A 20,518-nucleotide genomic window follows, 5' to 3' on the forward strand; every position below is an offset into this window, starting at 1 on the left:
ACGTCATCAGAAGGCGACTCTCCCTAGCCAACCGCCACCGCGACGATAGAGCGTCACTTCCTCCCTACCGCCGGCGGGGCGGTAGGGCGTCACTTCCCGCTCCCCGACAGCGGCCAAAACGGCGGCGCCGAGGTGAGGCGGGTCTGTCGGCAGCGGAGCCGCGGGCCCGCTCTGCCGGAGGGGTTCCCGGGCGGCGGATGCTCCGCAACGTCTGTGGTAGGGCGGCGCCGCCGCCGCCCGCGTTCGGGCCTTTTGCCCCGCAGCAGGCAGCCTGCCGTGCGGGGGGAGGGCTCCAGGAGCGCCCGGGGCTGCCAGGCCGCTCTGCCTGCCCGGCGCTGCCGCGAGGCAGAGGCTGCCTGACGTTAGGTTTCCCGCGGTGCTGTCAAAAAGCCCCGGGTATTCTGGGGTATTTTGTTGTCGTCGGTTTAAAAGGGGCTTTATCATTTTCCTACGCGTATGGTAGAAGCCATTTCTTTCACTTGGGTTATGAAAAAACTTTGAGTCATAACGGGACATAAAGTCAGTGTAACTTTTCCTTCAAGTTTAATGTTTTTAGGCAATAAAGTCACTTTCTCCTTATAGCTTATTCCTGCCTTGGTATAAATGTGGTTGGTTGTGGTGATTTTTTTATTGCAACCAGACTAATATTCCGAAACGTTACTTAGATGAAACTCCTACTGGTTTCATTATGGAATTTGGCTTAAATATCCAAGGGATAAAATTTAAATGGAGGATTTGGTCAGTAGCTTGTGACAGCAGTAAGACTGATATTTCAGCAAGGTTTTGACTATCAAAACCAAATGCCATAAGCTTAAATGAAGCCAAGTTTGGTGCATTTTTACGCATTACTTCACCAGAATGTTGTTAATCTATGTTACATGTGTTCAGTTGCAGGTTGTTCAAGCACCTGGATCTCTTGGTTGACTGGAACTGCTCTTGGCTAGAAACTATGAAGAAACATTTTGCATAAAACTGTTACATGATTGAGGCCATGGCATCTTCAACAAACTTAGATGCTGGGGCCCAGTTAATTGTAGAAGAATGTCCCAGTAGCTACAGCCTTCCACCCATGCCGGACATTAAAGTGGAGCATCAGCTTGACTCTAGCACAGAGGAAGGCCCAGCTCAGAGTGTTGCCATGGGAATGAAATTCATTTTGCCCAATAGGTTTGATATGAATGTCTGCTCGCGGTTTGTGAAATCGTTGAATGAGGAGGACAGTAAAAATATTCAAGACCAAGTTAACTCTGACCTTGAAGTGGCATCTGTCTTATTTAAAGGTTGAACTTTATGGTACAAATTGTTATGTGTAGATTGTGTTATCCTGTTAAACTGTTATGTTTTTTTTTAAAAAAGCCTCTGCCTTATGTATATTAATCAGTAATAGTTTTCTAAGATTCGTTCCCCTAACATTTTTATTACATGCTTAATGGATTATTAATGTAAAAGTAATTTCCCCCAAGGTTATTTTTTAAATCACATTTTTAATTTTTTTTAATTGAAAAAGTAGTGGCACAAGAAGTCTCTAGTGTAATTTAATAAGAGCTGATGCTGATTATGAAGACAAGGTTACTTTTTTCGTGTAGCATGTCTACAATGTGCTACACGTTGAATGCATGTGTCTTTACAGAACACTACTGAAAGCACTATAGGATCATATCAACTTCAGTAGCTTTCTGCAACATGTTTTATCTTTTCACTAGTACAATGACAAAATAACATCAGTCATGTGGTTGACTTTGTTTTATCAATACGGCTGTACAAAGCCTGTAGTTGTAGCGATTGGCTCACCAGTTCAGCTTCACACTACTTGAAAGCAAATGTTGCTGCAATTCTGGATCCCTGCAGCTAATCTCCAGCCATTGCTCGGCAGCTTCATCAGAATTGATCCGTGCTTTTTCATGGCTGAGCATATCGATGGACAACAGAATTAGGACTTCTATCTATTCCCCTTTAACTATTGTGGTTTCTAGTGCTCGCTATAATATTTCAGACTGTTAGTAATGTGTCTTTTCTTGAGGTTGAATTTGACCCATTTCCTATAACAAAACACAGACCTATTGTGGATTTTGATGATTTCTCTGATTTGTATTGTTTGGCTGCAGTTCAGCCATTGTAATTTTCAAACTTTTTTGATTTGCAGGCCCTAAGTGCTTACTAGTGGAGCTGCAGACCTGAACGGCAAATTTTGACCCATCAGTGATAGGGTTGTTTTTCTTAGGTAACATTTGTGAACCCCTTAGAAGTAGTCCTGCGGATCCAGGGACCGCAGGTCAAAAATCCCTGGTAGGTCTCTTAATTTGATCATGTCAGCTGTAGCTATTTGATTGGCAAACAAAATGTAATTTCATTTTCATCCTGTTACCCTCTACTTTTAATTGGTTCTTTCCCTGAATTTGTTCTTGGGTTTATGATCATTAAGTTCTCTATGGTGTGAATTCAGTGTACATGTTAATTAGCTTCCAGTCATTAATTATGAGTGCACACTGGTGCCAAATCAATTTAGCCAATAATGGAGTTTAATCCTTCCATATTTTTTCCAGTATTTAATCAGTTAGCTTCTTAAAAATTATTTGGCTTCTCAGCTACTTCTCAAAACCTACTTTTGAGAATTAGAAGCCAAGATAACATACATATTCTGTCATAAAATGCCGTTAGATTCCAACAGAAAGCTAGAAAAGTTAGTACAAATTAACACAACAGCACTGAATGACTTCTTAAATTCTAAGTCGTGACGTGCTGTTGCATTTTATGTAAGTTAGTGTGGAATATCTCTCTTCCTGCTGGATGAGTATTCATAAGCATTCATAATGCAGTTACGACTTTATCAAACAGGAGTGGAAAAAGTCCTGGTGAAGAAAATTAGTGAAGGTCGCCTCCACTCATGCAGTGGACTGGTTGGAGAGTGGGCAAAGGAATGAGCTGAGCAGTTACCTGACTACATGGCTGACCAGAGCTGCATCATGTTATTGCACTGGAGACTGTTAGTGAGGGTATGACAGGCTAAGTGGAGCCATCCTACCTGATAAATCCATACCAGGTGTGTTAAAAAACTAGACAAAGGTTTACCTCACTTAGACACCAGCCTGTCTCTGGGTGACATTATGCCATACTGAACCTGTGGGGTAGCAGCATTGTTTTATGCCAGAAATGAATACAGCCCTTTATTCAACTCTCACAATACACAGTGGAAAAAACACATGTCACAAAGCTTACTTAACATGGGTTTTAAAGATCTTGGGATACTGGTGCTTTCTAGTTTGACTTAGAATCTATGGCTTTCTTTTAATGCTCTTACTAGTACTAAAATCCTGTCTGTTTTCTCTGTTCAATGTAGCTGAATGCAACATCCATACTTCTCCTTCCCCTGGTATCCAAGTAAGACATGTTTATACTCCATCAACTACTAAGCATTTCTCACCAATAAAACAATCAACTACCCTAACTAACAAACACAGGGGAAACGAAGTCTCTACAACACCTCTGCTTGTAAACTGTAAGTATCCTTCTGTCTTACTGTTAATAATTATTTTGTGAACTGTATGTTAGATGCTTGACAGATTTTTTTTCCCATTTTTTTCTCTGGTGTGGTAAAGAACTTTAATGTAGGAAGAAAACATTGAGATAGTCTTGTCTTATTTCACATGGTTCCAACCATAAAACAGTAATCCACCTGCTGTATTGAATTCATGACTGAAGCTTATTTTCCAGAAAGGATCCAATTCTTTATTTAAAAATAAAGATTTTTCTGATCCTTTCTAAGCTTTAAGTTAATGTTCTTCATACACTTGTTTTCGGAACTTGTGCATCTTGTAAAATTTGTAAAAATTAGATGATTGGTAAGTGTTACAGACTACTGCAAACATTATGATTGTCACAGATCTTGAAAGTCAAGAAGGCGATTATTTATGGGGTTTTGTTATTATTAATTGTCAAGCATTTTCTTTTTAAATTAATTCTCTGTAATTCATCTATAAATTATTTCCTTTATAAATTATAAGTCCAGTGTTTGAAAAAAACAAAAAAAACAAGGCTGCTTGCATGGGAGAAATTAATCTGGAGCTGCAGATGCCTCTGAACAAAATACGCAGTCTTTCTGAAAAAACAAATCAAACTTTCATGTAGTGAATAGGAAGAGGGTCGTGAACATGTATGTATTATGTAATCATTAGCTAATTTTGTTATTATATGTGGATAATGTATTATATATTCCCTCCTGAGCACCTTTCAGACCTGTTCCAAGTTGTAATTATCAAAACCATGCACCTGTGCAGTTTACTGTGGGATCAGAGATTTTTTTCTTCATAATCTCTTAAGAATTATTCTGTTTTTAATGCTTGGTACATTTTATTAAAAAAAATAATCTTTTTCTTCCCCTGTAGATGTCATGTTGTGTATAGTTTTGTAACGTCTGATCTATTCCACATTGTAGTGAGAAAGAGTCATGCTACAGGCTTTATTGAGCAGCATGACAGGTCTCCTGATGGCATGTGATCTCTTAGATGTCATTTTAAACTACACAGCCTTAATTTACCAAAAGATGCTTATTTTCATTTGATAAATGTTCTTACTGTGATCTTGGATTGCTGACCAAGCAGCAGAGAACAGAGCACGTTGCCTTGTGAAGAGTCAGTGTAGGAAGTATCTTTGCTTTCTAGTATGATCTATACATTGGATGAAAAATTACCTAAACCTATGAAACTCTTTGTAAACTTTTCAGTTTTTAAGACAGAGGTTTCACCCTATACTCTGAACTGGAATCAATCTACACTGTCAGATCCAAGTTCTATACTGCTGAAGCCAATGGACATGTTACGCCTAGCTCCAAATAGAGCAGAATGAAAATTGTTGTGTGTAACACATGCTTTTGCTTCCCTTTTTGCAGCTTTATCAGTTCATCAGCTGGCTGCTCAGGGAGAAATGTTATATCTGGCCACGCGTATTGAACAAGGTGAGACAGAGGGAGGTTAAATGCCTTCCTTTTTTCTTTGGGGCATTTATACCCTGTTGTGCTTGACTTTTTCCCCAAAGCTGTATTAAAAAAAAATCCTCAATTCTGGTACAAATCGAAGGATATTTGAGGTATCTGTTCTTTGCAGACGTGGACTATTGTTTCACATCAGTCTTTTATTCACTCATTGCTATGATTTGTATTTTAAATTAAACATTAGCGTTAATAGGAGTTGTAGGTAAATCCCTTCCTCCCCCTGCTCCCCAGCTATATAAGTAATGCATGGAAATGAGAAGGGAGAATCTGTTAGTTCTATCAGAGTTAATTTTTTTTTTTAAATTATCTTTGTAATTTAAAACACATTTCAATTAATGGTAGCTTTCCAATTCTATTTAGTCAATCAACATATAGAGCTATATGTTGGTAATTTAAGCCATGGCTCACACCTTCAATGTAATAGGGCTACTCATTCTGTGTTGTGTGATGGTCTTCAGTGTGACATTTGTGTGTCCATAATACAAATACTAAATTTCAACTCTACATAATGTATTGAATTGAGTACTGTTAATAGTATATTCTTATTGTATTATTAGTAATCAGCCGTGCTTTCAGTGCATCTTTGTTGAAATGTTTACTAGAAAGCAGGTAATGAGTCGCTAAGTCTATATGTAATGAGCCATGTATATGGAAAGCAATCTGGAGTGTCAGTAACAGTTAAAAATGCACATTATGGTGCTATGATAAGCATGGGATTTTTTAAGTACTTAGATATTAAAAAAAAATTCAACGCAACTATTTCAGTTAGCCAATTGTTAAAAAAAGTTATTTTTCTTTCTTCCAGCTGCACTAGAAGTAGACTTTGTTTCCACAAAACACCCTATTGATTACATGAACTTTGGGAGGAATGGAGTTATACTATCTATATTGCTTTACAAGCTAATTCTTTACAAGATTGTGTGGCTCACTATTGAAAAAAAAACACTTTCTACAGTATACTACAGAATGTACCTCTTTATTATTCAAGCAGCCCTTCTCTTCTTTCCAAAGATAAAGCCCAGATTACAGTGAATTTGTAACATTTCTGAGTAAAAACAAAGCTTGATTTATAGAGCTTAAAAAAAATAAATCCAAATTTTAAATTTTACTTTGGTCAGTAGGATTTTTTTTTTTCTTGGACAAAGGTATTTGCACCACCATTGGGATAGAATTTTGTTTCTAAAGTTAAGATGAGAATGACTTGTAGGATACACTGGTACCTCAGTGCATTCACCATGGCTACGTCAACGTTTTCACCAGCTCATACAGTGCATTAGTGAAAGGGATTACTAAGTTGCATATTTTTCTTTAAACAGAAAATGTAATCAATCATAAGGATGAAGAAGGATTTACGCCTCTGATGTGGGCTGCAGCTCATGGGCAGATAGCAGTAGTGGAATTTCTCCTCCAGAATGTAAGGAAAAAAACACACTTCATTTTAAATTTATTTATTTACTTTTTAGTTCAATTTGCCTTCCTAAGTTTATTAATGCTGCTATACACTTAAAAGTTTTAAAGTTAAGTTTAAAAAAAGCATGGTTAATTTGATTTTTTTATTATTATTATTCAGGGTGCAGATCCTCAGATTTTGGGGAAAGGGCGAGAAAGTGCCCTCTCACTGGCTTGCAGTAAAGGATACACAGATATTGTAAAAATGCTGCTCGACTGTGGAGTTGATGTCAATGAGTATGACTGGGTAAGACTCTAGCTTAAATTTATGTCAGAGGGTGCTTTGGTCAGAAATTTGAAACAGGGCACAGCACTGGCTTGGGTTTAAAAATTGTTCTACTTCTTTTGAAATATCTGAGAGTTTCAAAACTTCCATAGGATAAGAGAAGTTGGCCCTACTAGTTCTGACTTCTTGGTAAAAAGAGAATGAGACTAACGCCGAGTCCTTGTAGAAGGGTGAGCTTATAGTCTAAACAGTAAACAAAAAAAGATGGAAGTTGTGAAGAACCAAAACAGAACCTCATTTTTATAAAACCTGTGAAGTCTCTTACTGATATGTAGAAGTACACTGCTGTGTTAAGGAATTACAGTTGCAGGCTGCTCAATCATTAAGTGTCTAAGGCTTTCCCCTGCTTTTGCAGAATGGAGGGACACCTCTATTATATGCAGTACATGGGAACCATGTGAAATGTGTCAAAATTCTCCTTGGTAAGCAGACTGTCCAAACTGAATTATCAGTAATAATGTACTATCAGTTCTCATTGTCAGAAATACAAGTTTCTTTTCCTGTTTTACATAGAAAGTGGTGCTGATCCAACTATCGAAACAGATGCTGGCTATAATTCCATGGATTTGGCTGTAGCCTTGGGCTATCGGAGTGGTGAGTATTGCAAATGTAAATTCTTTCATTTTTACTTTTACTGCTCCTTGTTTATGTAGCTGCTGTAATGGCCTAGTAGAGGTTTTGCCACTGTAAGAAGATCCCTGTCCTAGAAGTCCTAATACACCTTAGTGTATCAGCCCAAAATGGGTAGGAGCTTCCGTCCCTGTCTCAGAAAGCCAGGTACCCAGTAAGAAAATGTCACTGACCTGGATCTGCATCTGTGGGCAGAAATCATGGCGTGTAGGGCTGATGCAGCCACAATCCAGGCAAGGGGAGCTGAGCTGCTCCCCCACCCTGTACAAAGGAGCGTGTGTTGCACTGGACAATGGTAAGAGGCCTGCAGCCCTCCTGAACCCCTCACCCTGGCGCTCTGTTGATTGGCATGATGTCATGTAGTTTGCAAAACCTTCTTCCTCTGTCAGACTAGCTCTAGCTCCAGTTTATCTTGGAGGCAGACGGCAATAGCGCCAGGATCAGTGAATTAGGCTACCTTACTTGGTTCTGGAAAACAGAAGCAAAGAAGGAACTCTTCATTGTTTTTCCCCCATGCTGCCTTCATTTTGAAAGCTGTGAAATGTCTGCTGTTACAGAAATGAACTGAATCAAAAAATAAGCCCAGCACTGCACATGTAGCTTCTCCAAGCAGAGCCCTGTGCTTCTGGGGGGGGCTAGTAACTTCACAGATGTCTAGATGTAGGACTACTTCAAGAGTTCAATCTCAAAAGGTTCCACAGAAGTAGTTTCTAATAAACGTTTTTGCCTACTTTCCATTTATAGGCTTAAAAATTTCTTTCCATATGCCATCTGCCTATTCAAACCAGAGAACAGATCATCACCTCCAAAACCCATCATCTGCCTTATGGGGTGTATTGTTTTTGCATTATATGAGGCTTTTATTTTCTGAAGGGATGCAAACTCTCTTCCCAGCATGAATTTATTCCTGTTTGGTTTTTAGAAATTATTGTACAGGACAAGCTAGCATCTGCCAGGAAAAAACAGTACAACCCTAAAGATGTGAAAAAACACTGAACACTGATTAACCTGATTTTTTCTCTGCTTTAGTTCAACAGGTTATTGAGTCTCATTTATTAAGGCTACTTCAAAATATCAAGGAATAATGGTTGGCTCTTCTGCGGGTGTCAGTTCTTGGCTTGGAGATATGAACTGCTTTTTAGTCCTGTAATCAGTGACAAGGGTTGGTTGTTTTGTAACTTTACTTCAGTTCAACTATTTGCTGTTTGTAGTTAAGCTTTTTAATATGCTTCCTCTTCTTTCAGTGTTGTTCACAGAAATATGCAATGTCTTCCTTTTTCTTAAATATATTTTATATAATTTTAGAAGAAAGTCAGTTCTTGTGCATGAAAAACTTTGTAAATAAAACCAGTTTTGACCATCTAAATGTTTACACTGAGTGCAGTGGCTGGTACTGTGCCAACTGTCCTACTTGATCACATCATTGATACATATTCACAAGAAGAAATTTGTTTAGGTATTGAGGTATATCACTGTAGAAGATAGATGTCTTTACTGTTAATAATAAAATGTGTGATTGTTTTTAGGATCCCCCGTTAATATTACTGTGTCAGCTTTTGGTTTTTTCTGATTTTTAAGAAGTTGGTAATAAATTGAACAACTTTGATGATGGTAGTTTAATTCCTACCTGCTTTCTTTCCACCTGCCTCTGCCTTCCTGTTGCAGTCCTGAAGCAACTAGGCCAGAGAGTCCTAGGTAGACATTTCTCTGGAATAAGGAAGCCTAATTGCAAGTGCAGAATTGCTAGCTCCTGAATATCTTCCCTGCAGTGGCTGAAAGCAGACATCAGCCACATGGGAAGAGAAGCCAGAGCCTACTGCATTCCAGCCTTCTTCAGCCAAAGTGTGGCCCTTTGGATCATAGAATCATAGAATATCTCAAGTTGGAAGGGACCCATAAGGACCATCAAGTCCAACTCCCTGCTCCTCACAGGACTACCTAAAACTAAACCATATGACTAAGCATTGTCCAGATGCTCCTTGAACTCTGACAGGTTTGGTGCCGTGACCACTTCCCTGGGGAACCTGTTCCAGTGACCAACCACCCTCTCAGTGAAGAACCTTTTCCTGATGTCCAACCTGAACTTCCCCTGATGCAGCTTCATTCCATCACCTCATGTCATATCACTGTCACCAGAGAGAGGAGATGAGCACCTTCCCCTCTGCTGCCCCTCATGAGGAAGTTGTAGGCTGTGATGAGGTCACTCCTCAGGCTTCTCTTCTCCAAGCTGAGCAAACCAAGTGACCTCAGCTGCTCCTCCTAAGTCTTGCTCTCTAGACCTTGCACCATGTTGGTCGCCCTCCTCTGGACACACTCTGATAGTCTGATGTCCTTCTTACATTGAGACACCCAAAACTGCACACAGCACTTGAGGTGGGGCCGCACCAGTGCAGTGTAGCATGGGACAGTCACGTCCCTCAACCAGCCAGCTATGCTGTGTGTGATGCACCCCAGGACACAGTTGGCCCTTTTGGCTGCCAGGGCACACTGTTGACTCATATTCACCTTGCCATCAACCCAAACCCCCAGACTGCTTCCTGTGGGGCTGCTCTCCAGCCTCTCGTCCCCCAGTTTGGGGTGATGTCCCAGTGTAGCTGTTTAGTTGGAACAGCAATTATGATTTTGAAATTGTTTGAAAAATCAGGCACTGTTAACTTATTTTCTGGGACCCCTGCACTTAATCAAAACTACACTGAGTGATGGGACGTGTGATAGTTTTGCACAAATAATAGATAAGCTTTTGAAAGAGACACTTCAGCAGCTTTTCCCCTGAGAGCACACATGGATGCCCCATGCAGTGTTAACGTGTTTCCATAAGCATTTCTCCATTGTGTCCACTAGAGGTCTGGCATCTTCACATATATACATCCCTAACTCCTGCCTTTCTTCCCCAGTCCATGGGTAGTGAGCCCAGACTCTAGTTTACTGTCCACCTAGAGTTCACAAGACATGAGTGGACCCAGGTAAATTACTGTATTCCTAATATAGTGTCTCTACCATGTTTAATTTTTCTATTTGAAAATCATTCCATACACAAATCAGTACTATTTAAAGTATGTGCACTGTGATCCTGACCAAAGGTACTGGAAGCCTGGGGAATAAACCAGTTGAGTTCTTTGGGTCAGAGCCAGAGAAATGGTGAATTAAAAATGCTAACTTTGTTACTTCCAAGTGGCTGAATATACAACAGGGGAAAACATAGAAAAAAAAATCCAAACCTACATGGATTAAACCTGAATTTGTGGCCAAATTTCTCTCCGACTCTGTACCGAAACATCTGTGGTGTATAAAAGGTGTAAATCACATCAGAATTAACCTCTGAAAGGTTGTCTGTGTGAGAGCCAGGCCGGAGATCCATTTCCTTCATTAAGCTGAAATCTGAAACTGAATTAACTTCAGTTAATGAAGCAAGAAAGTGTAACTGCAGGTGTTGCTGATGTTGCAGGTGTTGGTGAAATCCTTGCTGCATTTAAGTGATTATTATCTGTCTCCCAGGCTTTGACACTTGTATTTTTGTGTACGGTTTACACCAGTTTTACTGTATCATGCATGATTAAATCAGATGAAAGAAACAGTAAATCTGACATGCCTTGGAAGCAAGGGAGGGAAATTGTTTCATAATCAAAATCTAGAAAAATATGTGTTATTGTCTTACTGTAAGTAATTTTAAAATAAAATAATACAAAATGGCAATTACTGTAAAGTTGCATATTGGAAATAATGAGATTTAATGGCCTTTGGAAAAACAAATGAAATTCCATGTTTCCTGAAAAACAATGCAAATAAAATGCAAACTGTGTTTTCTTGAAATATCATAACCTGAGCCATTTCTGATTAATTTTTAAAACATCTTATGTATGGACACACTATAGAAGTATGCATAAGGAACAGAATTTCCTTTTTCTGTATTATTTGTGTTACAGGAAAGTACTTGTTCTAAATGATGAACATTCAATATCTGCTTTGTATTTTGTCTTCAACTTCAGTCAGCATTGAGTTAATATATAGGAAATAAACTGACTAATTCTTAACTATTTCCTGGAAATGTATCCTAGAAAATGCTTTTTTTTATTATACAGGATGATAGAAAAATAGAGGAACATAGACTAAGACAGCAAAATGTAAAATTTCTTCCATCTCTTTGCTGTAGAATTTCAAGCAATTGTCAGATAGTCATCACCACACATCCCACAAGAGTACAAAGGTGAAGATGGTGATCTTTCAAAAGCTGTTTCCTGCATTAAGAGCCCTTTCTATGGCATAACATTATGCTGCTAAGGCAATGAACATGGAATTTAAGTTTTCTATGGCTCTTGTGAGGGCCCTGCAGGGAACAGCCAGCAGTATTTCATAAGTTATGATTCAGACACCCTGAGGAAAACTCAGAGTTTGCAACTGGGGCAGGGGGGGAAATCTAAGCAAAGAAAAAGCTTTACTCACTCACTGGAAAAAATCACTGTCAAGAAAACACAGACAACTGTTGATTACACAATATTAACAGCATGCTTCACTCCACATACTTGGTGTTTCTCTGAGGCACAAAGATGAATTTTTGTTTCTCTCTGTGTAAATACTTCTCAGTATTCCATTTTCTTTGTTTATAGTAGTAAAAATTTTAAAGCCCCTGATTCAGCATTGATAAGCATGTTGAAATGTCAGCCTGCTGGTTTTGTTTTGGTGAACAATTTCTGTAGCCTCTGATGGCAGGGAGGAAACACTAGGATTACCTTTGAACCACACCCATCGGTCTGAAGGCAGCGGTGTTTCCTTGCCATGGCATGCCACAAGACCAGGGGAGTTCAAAAATTCTGCAATCAAAATCTTAACTCCGAGTTGATTCTCCCCAAACATTTTACCAAAAATTCTTGCCAGTGTAATTTCTTCCAGGAATGTCAATAAAAGATTTTACATTTGAACTTGAATGACAGCATACTGTATTTCAGAGTGTTAGCAAACAAGTTGCTTTTCCTGATTAACTAAATTATTTTTGCCAAATTCAATGTGCAGCATGTAATCACAGATGTCACAAACTCTGCCTCACAAAGCAGACTGCCTAGCACAGTTTAATGTAGTAATAACAGCCAAATGCTTCAGAGCTGCAGAAACTCCTTGTCTCATTCATTCATGTTTGACTTTGCAGGGTTTTCTGGTCTATTTGACAGAGGGAGTACACAACAAATGAACTCTAGTCTGCAATGCAGTGGCTACATTTATCAGAATTAACATTCATTTACAGCTACTACTGGCTGCAACAGCTTAGAAACCTTACAGTGCAAGACAGACAGGCTTTATCTGTCTGGCAGGGAGGTAAAAGAAAGCTAAAGAAGCAAGCAGCTTTGTTCACAGAGGGCAATAATACAGGTGTGAAATAATTGTACCAAGGAGAAAACAAAATTTTACACATCCACTTTGTAATTACTCAAAGAAACTCTGCTTTCTCACAGTTAGGTAATGGCCGAGACAGAAACTAAACCAGTAAAGACACTGAAGAATAACCATAAATAGATTGTTAATATTTGGTTAAAATACATTAAGATGCTGTCTGTAAAGCCAACCTTAAAGGAACTGTGGCTGGTACCCCCTGCTCCCGACCCCTGGTGGTAATGTGGTGAGCACAACTAGCACCATTTCATAAGGCAAGCAGCCATTCTCTGTGACCGAGGGGGTCACGTATTTGCTCGTTATCCTTTCCGCTTTCCGCTCGTTATCAGGCCCTGGAGGTCCTGTGCACGAAGGAGACGAACCAGATTTTTTCCTCCCCTCCCTACTGGCCTCAAGGTTCCTGCACACCAGGCCAGTTATTCTGTTGCTTGCTGGCCTTGAAGGTCCCACACACCTGGCCAACCCCGTGGTGTTGATGCCCTCACAACAGAACAGGGAAGCGTAACAGCACCCAGAGCACTGTCCATAAACCCAAGCAGTCACAAGTCCTAAGGGGGAACTTGCACCAGAACTGCTGCTGGACAGTGAGACCAGGACACCCCGGTGGCCAGGGACACCTCCACCGTCATCTGCATCCTCCGAGGACTGAGGGAGTGACTCATGTTCTTTTACATGATTTTTGCGTCTAGAGTATGATTGTTACATTACAGCAAACCACATATTAAGATCCAACCCAATCTGCAGACAGTCCAGGTGATTAAAAATAGTAAGTTAAGTTAGTATCTAGGTGATTAGAAATTACAAGTTAAGTTACATTATAAATTCTGTATTATGCTACTTATAAATTGTACTACATTGATTCTGTTTGGAGAAATCCTGTGCCATCCTAATCATAAATTGTCCTATACTAATCATAATATTGTTTTAAGAAAAAAAAGCTTTAATTCTAACTGCAAGGATCCCTAAAAGAACCTGTCTGTCCTCTCAGTGTCAGGTGACAGAAACATAACTTTAAATCTATATGTTTTCATCCAGACAGGATTCAGTCAAGTGAGGAGTTAATCACATATAATGCTAGCATTACTATTTGCATGTAAATTTGATGAGCACTTTGTAACACCCTTCCCTGTCTGTTCTGGTTTTCCCTGGGGCTGTTACTAGTTCCACTGTTACCTTTTTTGTTCGTCTGTCTTCTACTTTGAATTCCCCACTCGTATTTCTGAGACAGTTACAGAAAGCAGCAACCTCCTGCCAGACCTTCCCAGGGCAGAGCCTCATCTCCCTTCAGCCTCCTGTCAGTTTTTCCTTGGTATTTAAAAAAAAAAAAATCAGTATCCTATACATCCTCATGCTACACAGGGAGCTGGTGCCCACAGCAGGGAGCCAAGGGATCAGAGACAGGGCTTCTGCTCTCCACCTTTTCCAAGATCCATGAGAGGTGATCACAGCTCCCCACCGTGGCACCAGAGGCAAACTGTGTCCCAGGACCATGATGCAAGGTTTCTCCCATGGCACTCTTTCAGAGAATTCAGCAGTTGGTATGCCAATGGTATTCCTGCAAAAAGAAATACTATTACTCAACTCCAAGGAGATGGAAATCAGCCACTGAACCTTATTCTTACTTGGCTGAGAAACAACATAGCCAACTTCTACTTAAGGCATGCACCAATTTTGGATTTCCAAAGCTGTTTTACTGTGCCTTGGTCCTACATTCTTCCAGTAACCTTTAAGCAACCTTGAAGCTCACTTCTTTAAGCCCTGATCATGCTACTTAACTCCAGCCTGAAGACACAGCTGTAAACTAAGGCCAGAACTACTACTTTATTTTCCACAACTCTTTTATAACAGTACTTGGAACAAAAAGTGTCAGAAGTAGAGCAACCATGAAAGTTTATCCTAATTCTAGGTAACTTGTTCCACCTAAGCAGTTCACATTCACAGCTCTAAGTAATCCCGAGCATGAATCAGATGCAACTCCATATTCTCATGAAACTGTAAGGGATAAGCGATAGGAAAAAAAGAGAGAGACTGTATTTACTGGGATGATAGACTAAAATCTGTTCTGCATTCTTCATTAGGAAGCTGATTGTTAGGGGCATTCCAGCAGAGTTTTTGCTGAACATTGTGGACCAGACTTTTTTTTCCTTTACAAAAACAGTATAAATCACTAGAGTGCAGACACAGCCCATCACTAGAATGATCATCATTAGTATTGTTATAGCAGTTCCGCTTGCATGCACCTCCTGCTGTGCAGCACATACGGCTTTCAGGAAGTACACTGCTCTGTCTGGCAATGAATGTATAACTGGGTGAATTAGGAATCCAGTCGCTTGGAACTTGAAAGATCAAAGATATTGTTAGGGGTTAGTCCTAGGAATGACGTCTGAAAAGATCTTTCTGTTGAGGTTGATTTGTCACCAAATTAAGCTAGCAACTCTCCAGGCACACAGGACTGTAAAGCATGTCAGTCAATCTTCGGCAGATGAGCAGTGATGAAGCCAACCAAGCACGCAGAAATCAGCAGGGAAGGTTGCAAAGCCCAACAGAAACGGAGATGTAAACCCGTCACGGCAACAAGGTGGATTACAGCTGTGGGACTGTGCTGTCCAGCTCATCCTTCTCCTGCAAGAAGAAACCTAAGTAATCTCTGAATAATACTCCGAAAAAAATCCTAATCTGCATTGTGGGGAATATTGTTTTGATTCATTAGGTAAACCAACTGCATGTGCTCCGTTTTTAGCAGTGAAATCCAAACATGGCAAATACAGCCACATGACATGCTTTTCAAAGCCCGCAAGTTTTTCTAGTGTATCAGCATTTCTATTTCATAAATAGAGAATACATCTTACAGGACAGTATCATGTTGACACAAATTCTAGTATATATCACTTGCAAGTATTTCAGGAGGACCTGTCATACCATCCAATGGCTTGACTCAACCTTTCTATATTATTGTCAGCTAGAGGACACTAGATGTCAAATCTGCAGGCAAACTTCATGTGCCACCACTTAGCCAGGCTTCTTGCACAGTTGAAAAATGGGCTCTGGCTAAACCCTATAAATCCCTGCACCTATATTTGTAGCCACTAGGCTACACCTAGATTATCTTAAATGTTATAACCTAAAGGACTCAAAAAAGGAGTTGCTTCTGAAAATGCATCGCAAAACCAGCATGCCTAGCTATTCTGCATCTGTGGTATAACGTCTGTCATGAGTACAGGGTAAGACCAGAGGCATAACAACATTTCCATTGTCTCCAAAAAGGCTTTTGTTTAGAAGCGTTATGCTTTCCTGCTCACATAAAATGTGAAGGTTTCGAGAAGATCCACAGCCTCTCACAAAATACACTGGTGCATCCTTGAAGGCTCAAGTCCCCCTTGGAATTTAACTTACAGCCTGACAACATAATTTGTCTGTCAAATATACTGTATTTCCTGATGAAACCAGAGAGCTACAGAGATGGGACATAATTGAAAAAGCAAAAGTAAAAACAATTCCAGGTTTTGAAACAAATAATAGTGCTTAATTTTCAAGATACAAATAATTAAAATAGGACAATGCTAAAATATGAGGAACAAATATAATGGGAGTAGAGAGTCTATTCTACAAATGTGAGAGGGCTGACACACTAAAGCAGAATGACAATCCGTCTACTCTACAGTTCCTGACAGAGGTCAGCCTAGACACCAGTGTATACGTGCACGAGGTCACATCTAAGCAAGTCTGAATTCTGTATGCTAGTGGAAGAAGATGACTGGGTGAATCCTGAGACCTGTAGGCTACTCCAGCTTCTACAAACAGTAAAAAAAACACACCATAAAAATCTTAAAGATCATCACCCCCGGGTAGGAATTACTGGAGCATGAAATGCTGCAGATGTACATGGGGATTGTTTATCCAAATGCTGCCCCCAACATATGCTAAAGGCAAACCCCGACTGCATGAGCTGGCTATGCTAGTTTCATGTTGTTTAGGAACTTCCCTAAACCAGAAAGAACTGCACCATCTCCTGATTCCTAACACTAGGTGGTGCAAAGCAGCCAGAAGGGAAATAAATGAATTTTCACATTAACTCCTCCCTGCTGCTTTGGATGCCAACTGTCCCAGGGACAAAAACTTGTGACAGACACTTCAAATCAATGAGCCTGCCACTCTGCTGCCACAACTCTTCAATTTTTTCACTTCATCTAATTTTTTGTTTAGGAATGAATCCTACAAACGCTCATGTTCACATTACCTTTAGAGGATCAGGAGCCTTGAGGCAGTAGCTGTCTCTCACCACATGTTTACATAAGACTTATGCATGGTGGGAGCAGACGAATCCCCCAACTATAACACAACAAAATGTGAGATGACTGACCTGTATAAGTGAAGCCAAACAATGTTAGAAATCAGCACAAATGCAGAAGTCCTTAAAACATAGTTGATCATAATAAATATTGTAAGAACGGTTCCTACCCACTCAAGTCTGCTCACTACATATCACAGCCATGTTGCTCACGTAAGTGGCTCTAATGAGGCATTACCACTTTTAACTCCTGCTAGTCCTGGAGAGGCAACAATACTGAAGAGACAAGGAAGATCTTAATCACCACATGCATTACCAACACCATTCTACTGTGACTGCCAGTTACACTCAACAGGTATGTAACACCACAGATGTCAAACACTAATGTCACAGATCTAGCACAGATTTTGGCCCACACAACCATCTTTACATGATCTTTGTCCTGCACAGTCACAAGTTAAGAGTGCAAGAAGTCCTCCTGGATCTCAGCTGGGTCCTTAAAGGTGGCAGTCTTACTTATGCATAGTTATTAGGAACTCATTGAAAAACAGCAGACCACAAAATGCTACTGCTGAGAGATCTGACCCCCAAGCCATACTCAGTTACCTCTGCGATTGCCTGATGTGGTTGCTGGAAATAACAGGAAAGCATAGCAGGACTAGCCACAGGTCCTGGAGCTGTGGCTTAAACCCAGAGTTCCTCCTGTTTCAGATACTTCCGACACCTCCAAATCTTGCTTAACCTTACTGCAACATTTTAAACCCAGCGATAATAACCAGGTGCAAACATTTGCCACAAGTTGTATGTTGGTTGTGAAGCAGGACACTGCTCAGGTGTACATGGCTGACGTTTTTGAGATTCCAGCACAAGCCCACTAGATATTATTAACTCAGTTGCAGCTCCATAAACAACTGTAGAAGTCTCCAACCAAAGTAAGACAGACCTGTTCAACTCAACTTCAGGTATCTTCTAAAAACTGGCAGAGCAGGGCACAACCCACATCTATGTTTTTACAGTACCGCAAAAAAAAAAAAACAAACCCCACTACTCATACTTAACAGAAACGTAGAATGGGGATTTCAAGTGCAGCAGATACTTCCACCATTATCTGCCAGTATCCTGCATAGCACATCAAATCCATGACTGTGTGAGAAAGTGTTGCAAATGTTGGTTATTTGGTAGCAAAAGCAAAAGCACTGTGTTGCATGATCAAACTGACCTTCAACAAGCTCAGGATCTGAATAGCAGTAAGATGTCCTAGAATTCTGCCTTCTGCCTACATAAGAAATAATAGACATACACTATAAAAAAAATGGTTAGTGCTTATACCATTACAACACTAATTAACCTATGATTTGTTCAGATTCATTAGTAATGCAAAAGGTTGGGCTGTAACTCATCTGTAAAAGTATTATTAATCCCTGCACTACACAAACGTTGTTAGAATGGCTTTTTCATTGCCAGGATACCTTCACTGCAATGTAAAGGCAATATACAAGTTGCATCTGTTAAATCTATTTCTCACAAAAAAACAGATTATAGCAAGACAGTACAGTAACAGTATTATATCAGCTGCCTTCCTTCTATGTGGTAACATTATTCTCTAATGACAATCCATGCATGAAGTGAAGGCAGAATATTAACAGAGCAATGACAGACTTCTGTGATGAGATTGAGAGTAGCTTATGCTACCAAGAAACCACAGCTTAAAGTTGATTACAATACACAGAAATAGTTATACTCCTGGTTCTCACAGCTTCTAGATGCATCCACTTTTTATCCGTCTTTAAAGTTACCGAGTTTGACTCACAGTCAAACTAATCATGATACTCCCTCGTACTACACTGTTCACCTTAGCTAAGTAAGCTTCGCTCAGCTGCACTGTCAGCTCCTTTTCCATAAAAAAAGACTTCCTCCCAGAGTCCAATCTCTTGTTACAGGTCAGGACCTTTCAACTACCACATCCAGTGGAAAACATCTTCAGCAGCTCTCACAAATTGCTGGATGCAGCTGAAACTATAGATCTGAAAAGGAACAAAGAATAGCTTAGAAAAATCAGAAGCCACATTGCATATATCTATGTAAGCCCAAGACATGCTGAGTACTTGTTAATATTTTAAAATACCTAGTTTTTTAAACTATCTCTTCTTTACATATATCACCATCTTGCCAGTCACTTCAGCCTGTAACTTAGTCATCATCAACACAGACTTCCCTGTAGGCTTTCCTAACTGTGCAGAATATTAACTCTCTGGTTTCCTAACTTGTTCGAATCCATTCTCACAAACCAGCTTCCGTGTTCTGGCTTCTCAATCACTCCCCCAACCTCCCTTGAAAAATACTAACTTTCCCCACTCACCTCCCACCACCTGTAACATTCACGCACACCAGCTTTTTTCCTGGCCACTGTTCTGATCACATCTTGTTTTTCTTCCAATTCTTCCACTGCATCTGACAACAAATACAAGCAATTTTCTTCATTTCAAATGTCCTTTGTTACTCTATCTGTACCATAATGTGACATTTAAGTTTTCAGCAGAGATACAGGAAACCACTTTAGGGAAGGTCAATGTCTATATGATTTTCCACACACAAAACAAAAAGTGTGACACAAAAGCACAAAATTTCACAGAAGTAAGTGGGAACTACATGAAATTCCCCCACACCCCCAGCAAATCAACATAGTAAGATACACAAGTATTGATTTGGTATTTGAGGTACTGAGCTGTGAACATTTTAAACCAACTCAAGTGATCTTCCTTGGTCACGTATGTTAAATAGGCACTACCAATTATGAGAAATTCCCACTGGAAACATTTCCTAAGAGATACAATGTCAACCTCACAACACTTCCAAAAAAAAAATCCAATCTGTAATAACTCAAGACACCTTCTAGAGCTTTAAAAGCCATGTTATTTTAAAACCATAATAGGGAGCTTTTTATTTTTATATATGCACACACACTAGCTTAATAAAATACATAGTTTCGCCATCTTCCAAAAGGATTTTAATTGTTTTTTTAAAATTATTAATTTTAAACCACAACAAAGCCCTTAAAGCATGAGATTAACAATTATGCAGGTATTTCTAAAAATCTGTTGCAAAAATGATGAAAAAATCTCACTAGTATCCTCTACTGCATTGGAGTCAAGCTGTTACAAAGCTTGATGTGACAGAACCAGAACATTCCCTTAGCTTTTTAAAAATAAAAAGCTCAAGCAAACCTTTGTTTCAATAGAAATGCAGGCATCTGTTTTCATTTCTCCATTGTCCAAGATATTTGGAATGGAGATATAAAGCCATTTTCCTTGAGCAATACTACAGATGTGAATCTGTAATGGCATAATTACAGTATGGTTACATAGAAGTTCAAGCTAATGAGAAACATCAACACAACTATTTTCAGTTTCTAGCAGTTAATGACAGACTAGGAAGACCATAACCAAACTCCTTGCTAAGAGAAAATAATCACAGCGTTGCATCCAGGACTGAGCAT

General features: G+C 39.6%; 1 protein-coding gene and 1 long non-coding RNA gene across 3 annotated transcripts; one reads left to right on the top strand and one right to left on the bottom strand.

Annotated features, from left to right (window-relative positions):
• The first annotated feature begins 64 nt into the window (after window positions 1–64).
• ANKRA2 (ankyrin repeat family A member 2) lies at window positions 65–8,891 on the top strand. Of its 2 annotated transcripts, XM_072859917.1 has the most exons (9): window positions 65–132; window positions 889–1,280; window positions 3,338–3,496; window positions 4,886–4,951; window positions 6,304–6,401; window positions 6,558–6,683; window positions 7,078–7,144; window positions 7,236–7,316; window positions 8,382–8,891. In XM_072859917.1, the coding sequence occupies exons 2-9, from the start codon at window positions 980–982 to the stop codon at window positions 8,435–8,437; spliced, it is 954 nt and encodes a 317-aa protein (XP_072716018.1). In that variant the 5' UTR covers window positions 65–132; window positions 889–979; the 3' UTR covers window positions 8,438–8,891. The 2 variants fall into 2 exon arrangements, with proteins under 2 accessions (XP_072716018.1, XP_072716019.1); XM_072859918.1 differs by lacking the exon at window positions 7,078–7,144 and having other exon boundaries at window positions 8,382–8,424.
• A 7,994-nt stretch (window positions 8,892–16,885) lies between these two features.
• Window positions 16,886–18,975, bottom strand: LOC140650975 (uncharacterized). Its single transcript, XR_012042218.1, has 3 exons — window positions 18,875–18,975; window positions 18,242–18,298; window positions 16,886–17,094 (listed from the first exon to the last, which is right to left on the bottom strand). It is a non-coding gene; the product is annotated as an uncharacterized lncRNA (long non-coding RNA).
• Between the last annotated feature and the right edge of the window lie 1,543 nt (window positions 18,976–20,518).

Source organism: Ciconia boyciana, chromosome 4 (assembly GCF_034638445.1).
Source record: "Ciconia boyciana chromosome 4, ASM3463844v1, whole genome shotgun sequence".
Classification (NCBI taxonomy): domain Eukaryota; kingdom Metazoa; phylum Chordata; class Aves; order Ciconiiformes; family Ciconiidae; genus Ciconia; species Ciconia boyciana.